The sequence below is a fragment of the Ylistrum balloti genome, unplaced genomic scaffold (assembly GCF_031769215.1).
Source record: "Ylistrum balloti isolate Yb309-2 unplaced genomic scaffold, AGI_CSIRO_Ybal_v1 Utg370054, whole genome shotgun sequence".
In the NCBI taxonomy this organism is placed as follows: Eukaryota; Metazoa; Mollusca; class Bivalvia; order Pectinida; family Pectinidae; genus Ylistrum; species Ylistrum balloti.
In genome coordinates, this window is record NW_026782105.1 from 686,889 (window position 1) to 707,767 (window position 20,879).

Here is a 20,879-nt window from a genome sequence, read left to right on the forward strand (position 1 = left end):
TGTCTGTCTGTACTCCTCAATACCAGATAGGTCCCCTTGTCTGTCTGTACTCCTCAATATCAGTTAGGTCCCCTTGTCTGTCTGTACTCCTCAATACCAGATAGGTCACCTTGTCTGTCTGTACTCCTCTATACCAGATAGGTCCCCTTGTCTGTCTGTACTCCTCAATACCAAATAGGTCCCCTTGTCTGTCTGTACTCCTCAATACCAGATAGGCCCCCTTGTCTGTCTGTACCACTCAATACCAGATAGATTCCCTTGTCTGTCTGTACTCCTCAATACCAGATAGGTCCCATTGTCTGTCTGTACTTCTCAATACCAGATAGGTCCCCTTGTCTGTCTGTACTCCTCAATACCAGATAGGTCCCCTTGTCTGTCTGTACTCCTCAATACCAGATAGGTTCCCTTGTCCTTCTGTACTCCTCAATACCAGTTAGGTCTCCTGGTCTATCTGTATGCCTACTAAATATCAGATTAGTTCCCCTGGTCTGTATGTACCCCTCAATACCAGATTAGGTCCCCTGGTCTGTATGTACCCCTCCATACCAGATTAGGTCCCCTGGTCTGTATGTACCCCTCCATACCAGATTAGGTTCCCTGGTCTGTATGTACCCCTCAATACCAGATAGGTCCCCTGGTCTGTATGTACTCCTCTATACCAGATAGGTCCCCTTGTCTGTCTGTACTCCTCAATACCAAATAGGTCCCCTTGTCTGTCTGTACTCCTCAATACCAGATAGGCCCCCTTGTCTGTCTGTACCACTCAATACCAGATAGATTCCCTTGTCTGTCTGTACTCCTCAATACCAGATAGGCCCCCTTGTCTGTCTGTACCACTCAATGCCAGATAGATTCCCTTGTCTGTCTGTACTCCTCAATACCAGATAGGTCCCATTGTCTGTCTGTACTTCTCAATACCAGATAGGTCCCCTTGTCTGTCTGTACTCCTCAATACCAGATAGGTCCCCTTGTCTGTCTGTACTCCTCAATACCAGATAGGTTCCCTTGTCTTTCTGTACTCCTCAATACCAGTTAGGTCTCCTGGTCTATCTGTATGCCTACTAAATATCAGATTAGTTCCCCTGGTCTGTATGTACCCCTCAATACCAGATTAGGTCCCCTGGTCTGTATGTACCCCTCCATACCAGATTAGGTTCCCTGGTCTGTATGTACCCCTCAATACCAGATTAGGTCCCCTGGTCTGTATGTACCCCTCAATACCAGATTATGTCCCCTGGTCTGTATGTACCCCTCCATACCAGATTAGGTCCCCTGGTCTGTATGTACCCCTCCATACCAGATGAGGTCCCCTGGTCTGTATGTACCCCTCCATACCAGATTAGGTCCCCTGGTCTGTATGTACCCCTCAATACCAGATTAGGTCCCCTGGTCTGTATGTACCCCTCAATACCAGATTAGGTCCCCTGGTCTGTATGTACCCCTCCATACCAGATTAGGTCCCCTGGTCTGTATGTACCCCTCCATACCAGATTAGGTCCCCTGGTCTGTATGTACCCCTCAATACCAGATTAGATTCCCTGGTCTGTATGTACCCCTCAATACCAGATTAGGTCCCCTGGTCTGTATGTACCCCTCAATACCAGGTTAGGTCCCCTGGTCTGTATGTACCCCTCAATACCAGGTTAGATTCCCTGGTTTGTCTGCATCCCTCAATACCAGATAAAGTCGCCCAGTCTGTTTGTACCCCTCAAATACCAGATAAGTATATTTATACAGGTACTCATCAATAACAGATTGTGGTGTAGTTCTTTTACTTCTAGTCTACTAAGGCCTGTTCTTGATCATCTATACCAGATAGGAATGTTACAAGAATGGTTAGTAAATTCAAGTGATTTTATAGTGTATATATTTAGCATTGAAGGTTGAAGCTGCTATATGAATGAGGTGACCTTTGACCCCTTCATACTAATTGTGAATGAACCTACGACTGGGCTTTAATTGTGATAGCTTTGACAGGCTACAATAACAAATCAGTTGTCATTATGGTAAAAAAAACAGTCATTATAATAGTTAACTATATACACACACACACACACACACTGCTGGTCAATCAATAAGCCTAGGACTTGTTATATTTCTAGTAAGAGAAAATGGAAAATTTTAGTTGATTTTTCATTCTGAAGTGAGATTCATGGCATCTGTGTGGATCATTTAGAAAAGCAGTTACTATTTTTTGCAATGATTTTTTCTTCATAAAATGGTATTGGGATTACATGAAGCATTGTAACATTTCACTACAATTAACTCATCTAATGTCCAATGATATACATCTTTCCCATCTAATGTCCTATGTTGTACTACTTTCCCATCTAATGCCCTAAAAGGTACTACTTCCCCACCTCATGTCCTATGTTGTACTACTTTCCCATCTAGTGCCCTATGTTGTACTACTTTCCCACCTCATGCCCTATGTTGTACTACTTCCCCACCTCATGTCCTATGTTGTACTACTTTCCCACCTCATGCCCTATGTTGTACTACTTTCCCACCTCATGCCCTATGTTGTACTACTTTCCCATATAATGCCCTATGTTGTACTACTTCCCCATTATGCCCTATGTTGTACTACTTTCCCACCTCATGTCCTATGTTGTACTACTTCCCCACCTCATGTCCTATGTTGTAATACTTTCCCACCTCATGTCCTATGTTGTACTACTTTCCCACCTCATGCCCTATGTTGTACTACTTTCCCACCTCATCTCCTATGTTGTACTACTTTCCCACCTCATGCCCTATGTTGTACTACTTTCCCACCTCATGCCCTATGTTGTACTACTTCCCCACCTCATATCCTACGTTGTACTACTTCCCCACCTCATATCCTACGTTGTACTACTTTTCCACCTCATCTCCAACGTTGTACTACTTTCCCACCTCATGCCCTATGTTGTACTACTTCCCCACCTCATGTCCTATGTTGTACTACTTTCCCACCTCATGCCCTATGTTGTACTACTTTCCGACCTCATGCCCTATGTTGTACTACTTTCCCACCTCATGCCCTATGTTGTACTACTTTCCGACCTCATGTCCTATGTTGTACTACTTTCCCACCTCACCTATGTTGTCATGACCTCATGTCCTATGTTGTACTACTTTCCCATCTAATGCCCTATGTTGTACTACTTTCCCATCTAATGTCCTACAACTCCACTCCTTATGTCCCAAGTATACCTCCCCGTAAGATCATCATTGTTTAATGAAAACTTTTGGTCAAGGTGTAATGATGTAAATACGAACCCATCCAGTTCATCAACACTATAACTTTAGACTTGCCAAATACAGACATCCATAAAATTCAAACCCCACCAAATGGACAGATTACTGGTTACAATTCTAACCACATCCTGTCAGTTCATAGATGGTCAGTACTCAGATGACCCCTCTGTGCACAAGGCCTGTGACACTTTAATGTCCACCTAAATCCTTAGAGTGACCATGCGAAGTTGACTAATTGCCTAACTTGGACAGTCTCCCACTCATATCATGGCTAACTACTACTTTGAAAACTGTCTTCATACCAATTGACAAGAAATGCTCTCATTTTGTTATGGACCACCAAGCTCAGCTTAATATGAATAATGAAATGCTCTGACCACTTAAAAATTGCCAATCACTAATGACACTTATAATGTTTGAAGTTCTGACTACCTTTATAAACAATTAATTAATAAAGAAAACTAAATGTAAAAATAATGCTGACTTCTTCAATAATCTGAATTCGGAAGCTATTGTGCTGTCCCAGTAGATTCTGTGTAAACATAATAAATATTCTTATACTGCATAATACACTACTCTTATAGATGATCTTGTTAACCCTTAAGGTAAAAACACTTAATAAAATGTACCTTTAGGAACAACATTACAGATCTGAGCGGTCTTGGTTTAATCAGCTAAACAGCCTACTGGACCTTTTACAGTTATCTATATCAACTCTATCTTAAATCTATCAGGATCAATTGTACTCTTAACATACCACTTGTCAAAGCCTTTGTGTTTGTTCCCTTTTTTTACCATGTAGGCCTCAGTTCCACAAAGCATAGATAACAAGAAAATTTAAACACATTCAGATTAAAACTATAACTTTGATATAAACATCAAGCAGAACCTTTCTCCTAATTACCTCAAGTTTCTGACAATTTACTTTAATTTATTTTTGTTCATAAATTATGAAAAATTTGAATTGTACATTTGACAAATTTGTATTTAAGCTATCCAATGTATTAACTATTGAATAGTTGGGGTCATCCAAGTCCTGTAAGGGTTTATCCATCTACAGACATACAAGGTACACTGAGTTAAAAAGAGCACCTGATATCTCAGGCAAAATCTCCCCTAGTCCCCAGATTTGCGTCCTGAATAGATGACATTAGTGATAATTAGCATATCTCTGCTCAATCTCTCAGCTAGTCTATTGATAAGTGTTAATTATAATGATACATACTGCTCAGACAGGTATCACCTAATCAACTATGCAAATTAGCCTTGATAAGGCAAATAAATTTGAAGCAATATGTAATAAAACCATTTTAATTAAGTCAGATATATTTCTAAACATAAACATTGACATTTTAACTATTTCTTGGGTAAATACTTATTTGAAGAGGACATAATAGTTATCAAGATTTTTATCTCAATGCTAATACATATATAAGTAAGGATATCAGCATTAGCTAGAACCTGTACATTGACAATTATAAGCTACATCTTTTATCTGTGACAAGTATTGGGATTAATTCTATCTTTGACTTGCACTTTGTTAGAATATTTTCCTTTTACAAGTAGTTCTTAAGAGTACAAGACTTGGTTTTATAGCTAAATGATGACTCTACCATGAACTATGTACACATAAACTTATATAGACTTGCACCTGATTAATACTAAACAACATGTGAATATATAGGGATACAGACTTCAGAATTTGCTGATCAAATAGGGTTTGACAAATCTAAACTTTTGTCAAAAACATAAATGAACAAAAGAAACTAGTACTAACACCTAATCAACACAATCATCTGCACTATTTATCGATGATTGATTGGGACAGAGGGGTAGGGCTCATTATAGCAGGGATTAAATGCTTAAACAGCATTTCCCTTATTCTAGCTGATAAAAGTTATCATCATTTCTGGACAAACAAGAATAATTCACTTTTGGGAACAGAGGGGATGGTTCGAAAACAAAACACTTGGATCTTTGATTAACCAAGGCAATTAAAACAGTTCTGTTCATGATTTTGGCATTATTATTTGTTACTTATAAAATGAAGACTGCTACTGCTTCTGACAGAGATGTTTTCAGAATTGTTATTTTTCTGAAACCTGATAAATGATTTCAAACAATTTGGTTATAAAAATAGCCCAAAGTCCTGCATAACCATATAATAGTTTTGTCTTTCTTTGGTTCCATTCCCAATCTGAAATGGTCACCTGGCTTCTGAGATAGTTTCAACTAATTTTCAACTTGAATTAAGTCTATTTAACATTTTACATGCTCTTGGGACCACTTAAATTTAACTGCTTTTAAAACATGTAACAGTTGTGTCCCTTTGAAAAGAGCTATTTCCTAACAAAAGAGGTACAATTCATAACAATAATGACTGCCTATGAATCACAAAAGAGCACCTGTAAAAAGTTTCTTAGCATATTACCTCATACTGACCACCTGAACTCTTACACTGGGGTAAATATATCACTATTCATGGAAGAAAACTATGTATAAATTTATTAATTTATCCAGAGTACATGTGAGTTCACAAATTACCTTGTCTGTCCATTTCCTCTTGTAGGAGTGCTTCCATTTCTCCATCTTCACAAATGTCGAAAGGTAGGTCCCCATCATTATTGACTGCTGCCACATTGGCACCAATACGTATGAGGTACCTGTAGATAAAAGGTCAAAGGTTAAGAACATCAACTACATGTAATTTCATGATCAAAGGTACAAAATTAATATTTATTAATTACTTACATAGATACAAGATTAGAATATTTTTTTGCAGACATAAAGAAAAGCTTTCCTGTACCTGAAAACTACGTCTTTATGAAATTTTGATTTACAAAAGGATCTTGTATCAGGCTCATAGCACCTTTCACAGACTTGTTCGGATTATAAATAGTCTGTCTTCTATAAAGATCAAGAAGTGATCAGTTCTAACTCTCCTAATAATCTGATTATGGTTATGGAAGACACCCACAGCCTCTGTAAATTGTGTCTTTCGTACGTGTCAGTGATTTCTTGTGTAATCATATAGGTAGTGGTCCTGTCACTGTCAAAAATGTCCTGAATTTGTAGGGAAGTCTGCCTTAATTTACCTGTCTTAGTGTATGAAGGCTTTACTTGTTAAAACAACTTAATTTTTTATTCAATTACAAGTAAAAGACAATGTACTCAGATTTAAGGAATTATCACACAGAAATATTATTTCTCATCTATGCTAAGCTGTGTAAATAAAAACAGAGTATTTGTATTGTCAGTATAGATCATGGAAATTGTCACTAGTTTGGAGTCCATTTATACAATGGGTCACAGAGACATACATCAGATCAGTGCATAACAGTGAAAAACTTATTTTCTAGATTTAACAGAAGAAATGTAAGAATTAAAAAATGTGAACATAAAATTTAACTACACTAATTCTGAACATGACAATTTTTTTTTCTTTTCTTTGTTTATGTCTTCTTTAAAAGCTTAAATCTTGATAATGATGTCTACAGGAGATGGGGGCCAGTCAAGAGTTGTCTCTTTGAAATGACATCACCCATAGTAGGACATCACATGTTGAACTTGTCACAAGACCTGAGGTTACTGAATAGGTCACTTTTCATCCTCTGTTGTCAATAACAGGTGATGACCAGTCATGATGTTAGAAAGTGAAATTTATTGAAACATCTAGGCTTACATATGATACAGACTCATATGTACTACACATGCCAATTCTTCCTTATCAATACAATAGTAGTGTGGATCCTGACAGAGCCAGTTGTTGGTCTGCACTAAACATGCCAGTATCCTGTACAGGGTTTTTATCAATAGACCTAACAACTAAATATATCCAGTGAGGGCTGTATCAGGGAACGTGTGTGTGATGTATGTAGACTGTCAGAACTTATATGCCAAGGTTCACCAATTCTTACTCCATAATACATGTAGATAGTTCTGTTATAGGAAATCTCCTCTGAAGGTTGAAACAAACAATTAATGGAATGATGGAGCTTGTCTGTACTTACTGTATATCAATGAATTGGTCTATAACATCCTACATGAACAACAAAATGAAACCTTGTTCAACAATCAATATATAACATACTTTAGACAAGATGTATCTTTCTTTTATATTTTTTTTTAAGTATGTGAACTAAAACAGAGGTAAAAGTCATTAAAAGCTACACATAGTACACATAACTCCATATATAGATTCTACAATCAAATAAAAACCAGAAAAACCATGACAACACAGTCACATTGATGTCTTTGTACATGATATGGGATCAGTTTAAGTAATTTGGTTAGACATTTGTCAATGTTTTTATTCAGGTTTCATGAAAACAAACAAATATGTATATATGTATATTCCTACATTGTACATGTATTTATCCTACATCTGAAACTGGTCCACTATTCTGAATCACAATGCACCAGAAATGTCCTAACCTTATGATACAAATCATATTTTACTAGAACGACCCCAATATCTAGTGTGTGAGATTACTTACTGTACAAAAATGTTCATTTCCTGTTCAATTGATACTGGTATATGACAGTATGTTTATTTCTATCTCATTTATAGGTCACCAAGTTCATACAACTAGTATGCACTCGATAGTCAACAACAATAAGAGACTCCAAATATATATACATACTCATATTAATGATTCTTGTTGATAACTTTTAAATATATCAAGGCTCATCTTCAGACATAATTTTTTGATAAATTTTCTAAATTGTTCATAATTCCAAAATTTCAATCGGTTTGCCAGCAACTGCATGCAGCTTAAAAAAAACTTGTTTTAAAGTCTTCCTTTCTCAAAAGATATCGTTTATATATGACCTGGTGTCATCTTCACTTTGAAAGTTCTGAAAAGGTAGCATGTATGTATTTGAGCAGACTTTTCACAAACAATTCAGAACTCAGGTTACCAGGTTATAAGTCAATCATATCTTCTGGATATTAGCGGTTTCTTCGAAGCCATAGCAGAAAAATAAAACTTATATCTGGATAAATACAGCATTTTCAGCCTATGGGACACCACTAATATCCAAACAAAAATACTGGCAGATAGGTAATTGGGTAGCCCAATGGAGAGTACTAGTCTTTCACTGATGACTGGCCTTTAGATTTCCAAAGTGATGGGGTCACTTGCTCTGGGATGGATAGTTTCATACAATACAAAAATTCCCTGCAAACCTCCAGCCAAGCCAACTAGAGTGATTTTTATATGTCGACACGACTTATTTTATAACTGTTGTGAATGTTTAATGTCAGCTTTCTTACAAACAGAATTGTGTTTCACATGAAAAAGACCAGGCTTATTTGGAAGGCTTTTTTGGAACCAACAACGGCCCATTTACAGGTTAAATTATTCCAGATTTATGTCAAATTTCTAAAATTTGCAATTTTACTCGTGAAAATTTCTTCTGAATGAAGCAATAATGCCCCATCGCGAACCAATGAAAAAGTCCCTAGATTACATACAAACTAGTATTCTAATACTTTAAAGAATTTGTATATTATCATATTCTTCTAACAATACAATGTGAATCCAATTACTTTAGCATAGGTTAATGTATGAAAATATATATATATATTTGATCACTTTAAGTGCTTCTTTCACAATCCAATCTACAACATACCTGGACTTCCTTTAAATGTACAAACTGTACATGTATACAAATTTTACTGACCATATTTCAAAGTAGACTAAGGGCCATATAAATAGGTCAAATATTGACACAAATATTCCATTTCAGACTTGACCTACATCCAGGACTGCCTATTGATAAACTACCAAACAATCTTGACTTTATATAAGACATTTTACCGTCTTTATTTCACACACATTGTACATAAGATTTTTTTTTTACATTATTTGATTTGAATACTGATTGTGTATACTGTATATTACTTTCCTGAATAGAACATCTTCTATATGAATTCCAGGTGTTGAAATGTGATGTTTGTTTATAGTATTGGTACAACAGTCTACACTAGTCATTCCTGTACTGTGGAGTGCTACAGGCCATACAATACATGTGGCATTATTATGTATCTTAACCTCTGAGGTCTCGCTCTAATGAAGGATGTAATACACCATTAGTAGACACACTAGTGTTACATGTGGTCAGTAGAGTGTATTGATACTGCATTATAAATGATCTCCCCATAAACACTAGGACAACCTGTCTCAAACCCTAATAAAACTTCTGTAAAACAACATAGGATGGCTAGGCAAAATGAATAATTCATATTGATCAAATAAAGGTAGCTAAAAATCAAGCTGTTATATAAACAACAACAGAATAAAGGTATCAAACTGCATTACAAACAGCCCTGGTATAACTAAATCTGAAAATGAAATGTTACATTTAAAATAGGATGTGTTATATTGAGGTGCACACAGAGTAAGAATATGGAGGTGTGTTTTTTATGAACACGTCAGAAGGATGAAGATGGTATGTATGCCAAGTACACAATATGTTACAAAATGTTTATGTTACCTCACATACCAACAGGCATTGTTTAAGTAGGTCCATCTGGAACTGGACTGACCATCAGTAATGGACAAATTCCTACAATGTCTCTATGCATGTTTCCATTTTGATATCTAAGAAACAGTGGCGGTTTATTTCATTCCCTGAATATTTTTTCCCAATTAATAAAGAAAATATAACCAAATTACATGATGTATTGCATCAGTGATCAATATCCCAGTTAACAAATTTCAATAATTGATGGTAACTTGCAAGTCAAAATTTTTCAACATTCAATACCATCAAATTATACCAAACTTTGACATGGTGTACAAGAAACAATATGGTGGGATTAATGATGACACTTGTTAATGACATACCATATGACACTATAATGTTACTGAATGATATGATACCACATGACATTACGGTCAGTGATATTCCAGGCTATACTAAGTCTGTCTGACACAACCATGTATGCAGTAAAATGACCAACAAGACTCATAAAATTTACGTCAAGTAGTTGGGGATGGGCAAAGCAATGAAATAACATTTCCCTAGTATTCTTATTGAACTTCAATTTGTATGACTGCATTATAAACAATGTATATATGTTTAACTTGTTATCTACTTGGCTTGTTGTATGAAGTACTTGATTATTTCTGAGAAAACCCAGAATGTAAGGCTGTGTGTAATACCTGGCTATTTCTGTGAAACCACATGATGCTGTGGCATGAAGTGGCGTCCAACCCTCGTTGTCGCACACGTCTACATCGGCAGAATGCTCCACCAGGAACTCGACCATGTCCAGATTGTCGTCGATACATGCCTGTAAAAGGATAATAATCACTGTTATTGTAATCCAAAATTGCAATGCAAAACAAAAAAGAAAAAGAAAAAATTCTTTCCATGAAAAACTGGCAACGATGAATACCAATTTAATTCTTGTGGGAAATGAATCACTCACAAATTGAAAAATTAAATTGAGTACTATAAATATCACATAGCCAGGCACAAGCATGTACCAATTATAGTTACATAATATAGCTATATGTTGCAGTTATTGTATATTCGTAAATACTGTTGCCAGACTTTCCCTTGTGATCAAAAACTGACTCATTTTACTTTAGCAAAATTTCATGTCCTTAATGCTATCAGCAATTTTGATTCTCATACAATGAATGCGTTTTTTATATTATTATGCTTGGAAATCTTTATCCTTTCTGCTGTCTCTATAGATATTTATATCTATGAATGATAAACAATATGCTAAGAATTGAGAAGTCAAGTACAGCAACAGAAGTGAGAAGCAGTGTCTGGGTGCTAGGAGCCTCAGTAGCTCAGTTAGTTGGAACTTTGGCCAAGGTGACCCAGGTAAAATTAAGATGCAAGTTGTGTGGTTCAATGCTCCCTACAGGTCAGGGTTGAGGTTTCTCAGGAAACTGAGAAATGAACTGATCTTTGCTGATGTGGTTGTGTCCTTGGGCAAGACACTTTACCCTAACTCCTCTGAATGGCATGCAGCATGCCTTTCATGTGTTATTCAGTGAGATAGCCACTGAGCTACTTCAAGGATACCCTGCCTTAAAATGATTCCAACTGTTCACCCAGCAAAATGATGTCCAGATATTATCATAGATATCAAAGTCATGCATTTTAGTCACATAATTGTGTGACACAACAAACATGTTTCATCTTTCTGCTAGGTGTTTCCCTCAGTTCACCATATATCTTAAATCAACTTCTTAAGTAAATAAATAAAAAACAAGAGGCCCATGGGCCTTAACGGTCATCTGACAAAAAGCAAGCCAAACCTAGAAAGTGGGTTGAGGTCATTCATTTGAACAAATTTGGTAGCCTCTCCTCCAAGCATCTTACAGGCCCAATATCAGCACTCATGGACTTTTGCTTGTTGAGAAGAAGTCGTTTGTATATTTTAACATATTTGACCCCTGTGACCTTGAAAGTGGGTTGAGGTCATTCATTTGAATAAACTTGGTAGCCTTTCCTCCCAGCATGCTACAGACCCAATATCGGCACTCATAGACTTTTGCTTATTGAGATGAAGTCCTTTGTATATTTTAACATATTTGACCCCTGTGACCTTGAAAGTGGGCCAAGGTCATTCATTTGAACAAACTTTGTAGGGCTCCATGCCAGCATGCTATGGGCCAAGTATTAGCCCCCAAGGCCTTCTAGTATTTGAGAAGTTATTTAAAGATTTTGACATATTTGACCCCTGTGACCTTAAAAGTTGTTCAAGGTCATTCATTTAAACAAACTTGATAGCCCTTCATCCCAGCATGCCACAGGCACAATATCAGCAATCTGAGCCTTTTGGTTATTGAGAAGAAGTTGTTTAAAGATTTTAACATATTTGACCCCTGTGACCTTTAAAGTGGGTCAAGGTCATTCATTTGAACAAACTTGGTAGTCCTTCATCCCAGCATGCTACGGGCCTTATTTTAGTTGCCTGGGCCTTTTGATTACTGAGAAGAAGTCCTTTGAAGATTTAAAGACATTTGACCCCTGTGACCTTGAATGAAGGTCAAGGTCATTCTTTTTAACAAACTTGGTAGGGCTTCATCAAAGCAAGCTACAGGCCAAATATTAGTTGCCTGGGCCTTCCAATTATTGAGAAGAAGTCGTTTGAATGAAAAGTTTACGGACGGCGCACGGCGCACGGCGGACGACGACGGACGAAGCATGATGACTATAGGTCATCGGACCCTTCGGGTCAGATGACCTAAAAAACAAGAAAATCAAAGCTATTTTTGTAAAAGATTGATTCTACAATCAACAGGATCATTTCATGGCCATTTTCACAAGGTGCTAGTATGACAGAAGTAAAACCTGAACAATTACTACCTTAGCTTTCAGCTGCAAACATACAGCTAAATTGAGCGTTTGATAGTACTCTCACAAACACATCAAAAAGATATCAATATTTTACCATCCTAGTATGAACGTATCTATCAAACAAAAACTTTTCTGAGTCTAATGTCACCATACCAACCTTCACAAGAATAATCCGTGCATTGATAGTGTGATACAAATCAAATTTCAACATGTATGTAGTCATTCAGTTTCCAGCTGAAAGGTGATAGCAAATGTTTATACCTGATGCACTGCACAATGAGCAAGAATGTAGGTCCAGGTGAAATTTATACCAGAACATATGACATATGAAATTCAAATCTTGAAATGTTCTTGCACCTAAATACTCTTTACTACAACATAAATAGATCTCATATGATTAGGAATAACATGGAAACAGGTTCAGCTTACAGTTGTAGACCTCATCTTCGTTTTGTTTGGTATATCAGTATCCTGCTCTACACACCAAAGATAAGATATGTGGATATTGGTTTCAGGGAAGTAACATAAACAGGTAAATACAATGTTAAATTACACAGAGGAATGAATCATTTGGATGTGTCTTAAGTATCAAGTATACTATTACAGAAATACAAGTATATCTTTCTACTAAAGGACATTTTAAGGATTTCTTCACAAAACAGATTATATATATATACACGTTTGACTTCAATAAGTCATTTTTTCCCATATCAAAATAAGTAACTTTTGTAGAATATTTGAAATGTATAAATTTACTTTAAATTGTTAAAAGGAAGTCGATGGTCTGTGTTTTAAGAGGAAAACCAAGTTAATTTCTTTCTGTGACTAGTTTGTTTCAAGCTCATAATGTGACTCAATCAAGCATAAAGAAATTTTTTTTTTCAATATGAAAAAATACAACAAATAAAATAACTTTAACATGAATTTGGGATCTTTTTTTTTTTTTGGGGGGGGGGGGAGTGGAGGAGGGGGGGAGCAGGGGACTATCAAGACTAAAAGAAATAATGATTCAATTCAAAAATAAACATTTATCAACAGAATGCAAAGTCAATGACAATAAATGGATTCTTTTTAGTCTTCATAATAACACATTTCACTCTAATACTCTGATTGACAAGTAGTTTTCTGGAGAAAAGTTCATAAAACCTTTTTTTAACACAAATTTAATACAATATAAAAAATCGTAGAAAAATGAAGTGTAAAGAATTATAATTTAAAATCATGTGTTTAAACATATTCCGTCAAAGTTGCTTTCTCTTGTACATCCCAATTGCCTGACTTTGTACTGTAAAGCTACAAATGTTCACTCTACCTTCACCTGCTTTCAACTGTTCATGATTCCCAGTCCCCTCTAAATGTATAGTATTTATCACAGGTAAAAATCTGTGAACTTAAAAACAATACCTTCTGTGTTCAAGGTAAAAATAGCAGTATTGTATAAATTACAACTATGTATATACCCTATGTATGAATAGGTAAAGTAAATCCTTGTGTGCTATTATATATGTCGATGTCGGTTAAACACTTACAGACCAAGTTAAATTTTAACAGACAATGCAATTTACTTCACAATGGATATCTATATATATCACACCAGAGCATGTGTGTTTTCATTTCATTCATAGTAAACATATTTGTTACAATACCACTTCACCATAATGATGACAAATTTTCAGTCACAATACATATGATCAGTTTTTCCATAATGATAAGTTTTCAGTCACAAAACCACTTCACCATAAACATTGTATTACAGATTTTCAGTCACCATACCACTTTACCATATATAATGATTACAAGTTTTGAGTCACGGTACCACTTCGCCATAATAACAAGTTTTGAGTCACGGTACCACTTCGCCATAATAACAAGTTTTGAGTCACGGTACCACTTCGCCATAATAACAAGTTTTGAGTCACGGTACCACTTCGCCATAATAACAAGTTTTGAGTCACGGTACCACTTCACCATAATAACAAGTTTTGAGTCACGGTACCACTTCACCATAATAACAAGTTTTGAGTCACGGTACCACTTCACCATAATAACAAGTTTTGAGTCACGGTACCACTTCACCATAATAACAAGTTTTGAGTCATGGTACCACTTCACCATAATAACAAGTTTTGAGTCATGGTACCACTTCACCATAATAACAAGTTTTGAGTCACGGTACCACTTTACCATAATAACAAGTTTTGAGTCATGGTACCACTTTAACATATATAATGATCACAAGTTTTGAATCATGGTACCAGTCCACTTCACCATATATAATGATTACAAGTTTTGAGTCACAGTGTATCTGGTGTAAGGAGTTTGGGTGAGGGACCTGGTCATGTAACAGTATTACCTGTAGAGGAAGTTGGGGACACACAAACAAGCAGTTTAATTATTGCCAGGTGTGTATGGTAAGAGAGATAGGGTAGGGAACATTTGGGAAAGGGAATTTTATCTTATTTGAGAAGAAAATTAATCACAGGGAAGGATGTTTTCACAATTAAACACTATATTTTGGGAATTTGGCATTACCAAGAAATAAATCCAATTGGGAATTGGACCCATATATGAACTAAATAAAAGCCATGATCATGTACACATGTAGTTGAAGCTGGGGCACCTAACTTAACTACACCGCCAGGTGTGTCTGGTGTGTCTGATGTTGGGGGACACCAAGTAGGTATATTCAGGATGCAATTGATTGATAGTGATATATTATACTCAAATTACCTCCACAGTTGAAAAACAGGTTAGCTCTAGCCATTAGCTGTTTTCATGAACCAGCTTTTGAGCATAGAGAAGTTTGAAATTATGATGGTTTGGTTGCCTGAAAACCATCCTTGTCTTCAAAGATGAAGAGTGAATTTCCATGTTTGAACATTAAAGATTTGCTTCCTCATGTTTCTTTCTATATATTCCACCTTTGTTTTCTCCATATAATTAGGTTTCCTCCAATTCTGAGACCCTGTGTATGCCTCCACCCATGTTTCACATACTGTTGTTCCAACTATAGATTATTTTTAAAGTTTGAAATTACACGATTTATATATTTTACAATACAATGTCTGTTCTAAATCAGTGATATAATGATTTACATGAAGGACTGTACGCTAATTTATAAGAGTCATTTTTTTTCACTCTCTATGTGATTATGGTTTAATGGAGCTTTTTAAATTATTTAAATTTGTTAAACTTTTGTATGTTAAATGTTCTGTAAAAGTGTCTTTATTTCTCTAATTGGAAGTGCAAGATATTTTCAAAATTGTACTACTGAGGGTTTTATGTGTCTCTAACAGCACCAGATGTTACAATAAGTATATATACATTGAGTTTATTTTAAAAGAAACTTTGGAATCAAGAATTATCTTACCGACACTGCAGGTTGCATTTCGGCTACAAAAGTTTTTTTTTAATAAGTTCACATGTACTACCTTCAAAATTAAAAGTTTTATATGTATTAGCAATAATTCATTACAGAAAATGTCCTTCCCTATATCTTAGTATGCAAGTACTGGTCTTTGTAAAAATGTCAATAAAACAGAATTCCTTAAAAGAAGTTGCAAGAATAAGGATACAAATTTGAGATGGGATGGGACAAAATAGACATCTGGAAGGGGCAGCGAGAACACAGAAGTTGTGTGCGGTATGCAAGAGAAACGTGGATCTCTGACATTGATAACAACTTCCTAAACATCCAAAGACTATTGAATATTGATGTTAAAGAGATCCTGATATAATTCTGTTATCTTATGGATATTCTTGCTACCCAATAGATGTAAAACTTACATGCGAATACATGGTACTTATTTCCTAACATCAAACACTTTGCAAACCCAACTGGCTGGTATAATCTGCATACTTAAAGCTGCTTGTAATGTACCAATAGTCAGCCCACAATGAATAGGATCTGCTATCTATGTACACACATACATACAGTCCAAGCAATGTTTGCAGAAATTTAATAATTGTGTCTGTTTTTTAATTTCTAAATAATCAGTGCATGAACATATATTCTGAACCCCATTAGCAACAGTATTTACTTATATACTGTGTAGCTTCAATACATATACATCTAATAGAGTTTTATGTTGCAAAAGTCCTTTTTGATAGCTTATGTCATTTTAAAAACACATTTTGTCAATTTTCCTAGCTTATTGACAAAATGATTCTATGAAATCTTCATCATAGATAGGCTGGATCAAGGTAGTGCGTAATGTGATAAATACCAAGGTTGTGATAAGCTTCCCAATGACAAGGACAATAAAAAGGCATAAATTTCATGATGAGTTTCTAGAAAGCAAAAATGCATCCTTTGATATGCACTCTCATATTGTCATTATGGATTGTTCCCTTTTAAAGATAAAGAGACACTATGACAAAAACATTTTTAGAAACTGAATTGACATATCTTACTACCTAAATTATGTTGTGATGCTATCTCTCTTATAGTTCATCCTAAATGTTCAGTCTGATTACATAATTTATTTTAAATTAAACCTAAATAAGTGCCAATGGTTAATATACATAATATGCATCCTTCCCTAGCTGATCCTTCTCAAACCGTTCATTTCTTGAAACCAAACAAAATTACCATGTACTGAATGACATCCTCTTCATTATAATAATGAAAACTGTCTCAATATTGATTCCTATCAATTCGAAATACTGGCCCAATATTGTGGTCGAAATGATTGAAATATACTGAAAATCACTTCTGATAATTCGCCTAACTATCAAGACCCAAGTTCTGACTAGTGGACTGCAAAATCAACACCTTAGGTGATAGTTGTAAGCTTTGTCCCCCGCGCTTACCCCTGTCACAGGTAGGCTTTGTACACAATACCTACCCTGATCGAGAGGATCATAATAAACTTAAATGAAAATGGTCTGCAATGATAAATTGAAAGCATATGAAACGTGTCCATTGTTTCATGGAAACATGAAACAGATGAAGATAACATGAAAATAAGTACTAATGCAGAATTAGAAAGTCACAGTTGCGCATCTAAATCGTGGGTAATTGAAAAATGTTATTTTAATAAAACAGAATGGAAATATTTATCAAGTGTTATCTTAGAAAATAAGTTTTTATACCGGTTAAGAAAAACACATATTCATCAAATATGTTGGTTGGTAAGACTTTTGGACGTGTCGACCATCCCACTGAGGCTACTTTATGCAGTGTGACATTGCTTTCAAGATTGACATGACAATGCGAAGATTTCTTTTCGACTAAAGCCACATGTAGGATACAGGTATCATAGGGTTTTATTCACTTTACCGAAATATTTTAACTCTATAAATTTTGTTCCTGTATTCAGTGGGACATGTGCAGTGTAAATGCTTAATGCTAATGGAATGGTTAATGTAGTGTACAGAACAGAATTGATTCAATTATATCCAAGTCTTTCCCGGTCGACTTGCTTCACTTCTACATACTGAACTCTCCCGAAACCTTCCAGATAACTATGTCCCATACATTGTCAGTTTCGAGAAGTGACACTGTAGCTATAAATTGCTTTATTTTTTGGAACCATTAAAAATTCTGAAAGGCCTTCGTAATTGATTGTCATGATTATCTGATGAGCAAAACTGACAGAGGAAGGATTCATCAATTTATTTATGAGCAACAATGGTAAATAACATTATGTCTGTAAATATTAATGCATCCTTGTCAACACCATCCAAAACCAAGGGGAAGAGTTTAAAAAGTGATAGCGAGTAGCAAGACGAAAAACTATAGGTCGGTATAAACAGTACACTTTGTGAAACATTGAAAAATATATTGATTATCTATGATTATCTTTTGAAACGCTTAGATATTCGACTGGTAACTAAAGGAAATGACAGGTGTCATATCTATTCTTCTTTATGTTGAATATCGTAATGAAGAAGCCATCAGAGTGTATGTCTGATTGTGTATGGTGGAATTTAGTGTTGACTGGTAGTAGTATGCAGAGTGTTAACTAGTTAAATTGATTCCACTGGTGTTAACGAAGCATATCTGTAAGTCTTGAAATTACTTACTTGTCTTAATAAGTACAGATAGTCTTGACACAATTATCTTATCAAAAAGTGTAGTAAAACAACATTGTTTGAAAATATACACATGCCTACATTCAGTGCTCTGTATACCTATTGCTTCCAATACAGAATTAGGATCTTGGCTTGTGTCAGCTGGCATGCACACATGTGACAACAAGACATTGAAATAAAACTTCACTATGGAAAACATTATAACCTGATTTGGTAATGCATAATATCATGTGACAATGATTATAAAACCAGAAGTTTACATGTTATAATGTCTCTGGTAAATGTTATAAAATGATACTGGGATGACTCTTTCTTGTACTTGAAACAACCACGAACAACGAGATGACATTGCTCTGCAGTTATCAATTGAGATACACAATGCACACATGTACTGCTGGTGGTCAAGGACAATTTATGTCTCTGTAACTCAACCAGTTTTACAAATACCAACATCTAAACTTCAAACAGTAAAGTATTATATTCATATTAATGATTTATTCTTTGATGAAACTAATTTCCTTAACGCTTCACATTTAGCCATGCTAGCACTATCTGTATAAAGTCTAGAGGTGTTAATGTGCCAAGATGTTGATCCCCCTATACATATTTTTGTATCTGAAACTAAAACTTTTTGTATGTGTCCCATGATGTTTCATGATTATGCTAGCTTATTTGTATAAAACATTCATCTGTCTACATGTGCCAATCTGTCAATCTTACTAGAGTAAAATTGTCATAACATTTTTTTCACAGAAACTGAAACCTTGTATATTAATATATTATGATCATATTACGTAATCTAGTACCATATTTTCCAGATTAGAAGTTGCAACTTTTTCCCTCGTAAGTTGGGCCTGTGACTTATGTAAATGTAGTGTACCAGTACGAAACAGTACTTTTTTTCATTGATAACCTGCCCACCATGTGTTTGTGACTGAAACAGATTGTGCAGAACCGTCACTTGTAATTCTGTATACAGAATGATTTGAAGAATTGCAATAGAAATAACATTCTCATGTATCTAATTTACCATACCTTTGTACAAATCACAATAATATCTTCTTGAATTTAATGGCTACTTTGCAGCAATTGCACAAAGGCATGGCGGAAGTTTACAGTAGCTTATTGCATGCAGGGATCAATAAGTCATTGGGTAACAGGTCAAATTCTAGAATAAGCACCATGCTAATTTACGATATGACTGGCTTCATGTAAATTACAAGAAATAATATTGGACTTCCAGAATTTTGTCAGCACGCAACCGCCTTCATTGATATTTAACATTACAGGCTCCAATGGAGAGATTGTTTAGTAAGCTGTATGTAACATCAGACCCTGTATCTGTGCATAGACAATCTTGATCAAAATTAATGTGTACACTTTATTAAAAACTTCATTAAATGTTTGACTGATGATCTTGATACATTGTATTCTGTTTTCTGTTATATTTACAAACTTTGGATACCATAATGTTTATCATATCATCAGAAAGGTTGCGGCTTATATTTCGATGTGGCTTAGATGTGGATGAAATGAAAAAAATCAATAAAAATTGGCTCTGCAGCTTATATACCTGTGCAACTTACAACCCAGAAAATATGGTACTTTAAGATACAATTTGGAAATGTTGCCTTCCAGTGTTACATAATGTCGCTGGCAATCAAGGAAAATTCAACTCTGTTACTCAACCATTTTTACAAATATGTACATGAAATATTATAATCATATCTTTGATGCCACTAACTATATTTGTTATCTTTATATTTTCACTCGGACCTTGTCATGATTGTATGTGTGAGTGGTGGTGCCAGTTAATGCCATGCCATTGAGGTTTCCGACAAGTTGCTGTTACTTCCTAAGTCTTAAGTATGCATACGGAGGAACAATTTCCAAAACATCAAAGAATGTCTTTCAGATGTTTGAAGACAAAATAATCAAACATGAATCAAACTTGATGTACCTATTTTTGAATAATAAATGAAACATTAAATCGCCACAAATCAATGCTGTATGAGTGTTGCAATCCTTAAATCCACATCAACACACTTTTCATATAAAAATGAAGATGTCAAATAAAAGATTTGAACATAAAAATTACATTAAATGTTGATGATGTAAGCAACTTTCCAAGACCATTTTCTCAGGCACAGAACGATTATAGGGATTGCTGAAGATGCAAAAGATTTTTGGTCACAATATTGTCTTTCATGTCATTAATTTATGTTTAAAACATTATGAAGTGGGCATAAAAATTCTGTTCTCAAACAATG

At 35.2% G+C, this 20,879-nt stretch overlaps 1 protein-coding gene across 5 annotated transcripts in view; it reads right to left on the reverse strand.

Moving 5' to 3' along the window:
* LOC132549337 (protein phosphatase 1 regulatory subunit 12B-like) overlaps positions 1–20,879 on the reverse strand; it is a 92,993-nt gene that overhangs the window by 69,654 nt on the left and 2,460 nt on the right. For all 5 annotated transcript variants that reach the window (XM_060213264.1, XM_060213268.1, XM_060213267.1 and 2 more), the window contains exons 2-3: positions 10,413–10,543; positions 5,788–5,906 (exon numbers count right to left, since the gene is read on the reverse strand). In XM_060213264.1, the coding sequence (XP_060069247.1) occupies positions 5,788–5,906; positions 10,413–10,543 (250 nt within the window). The remainder of the gene's footprint in view (positions 1–5,787; positions 5,907–10,412; positions 10,544–20,879) is intronic.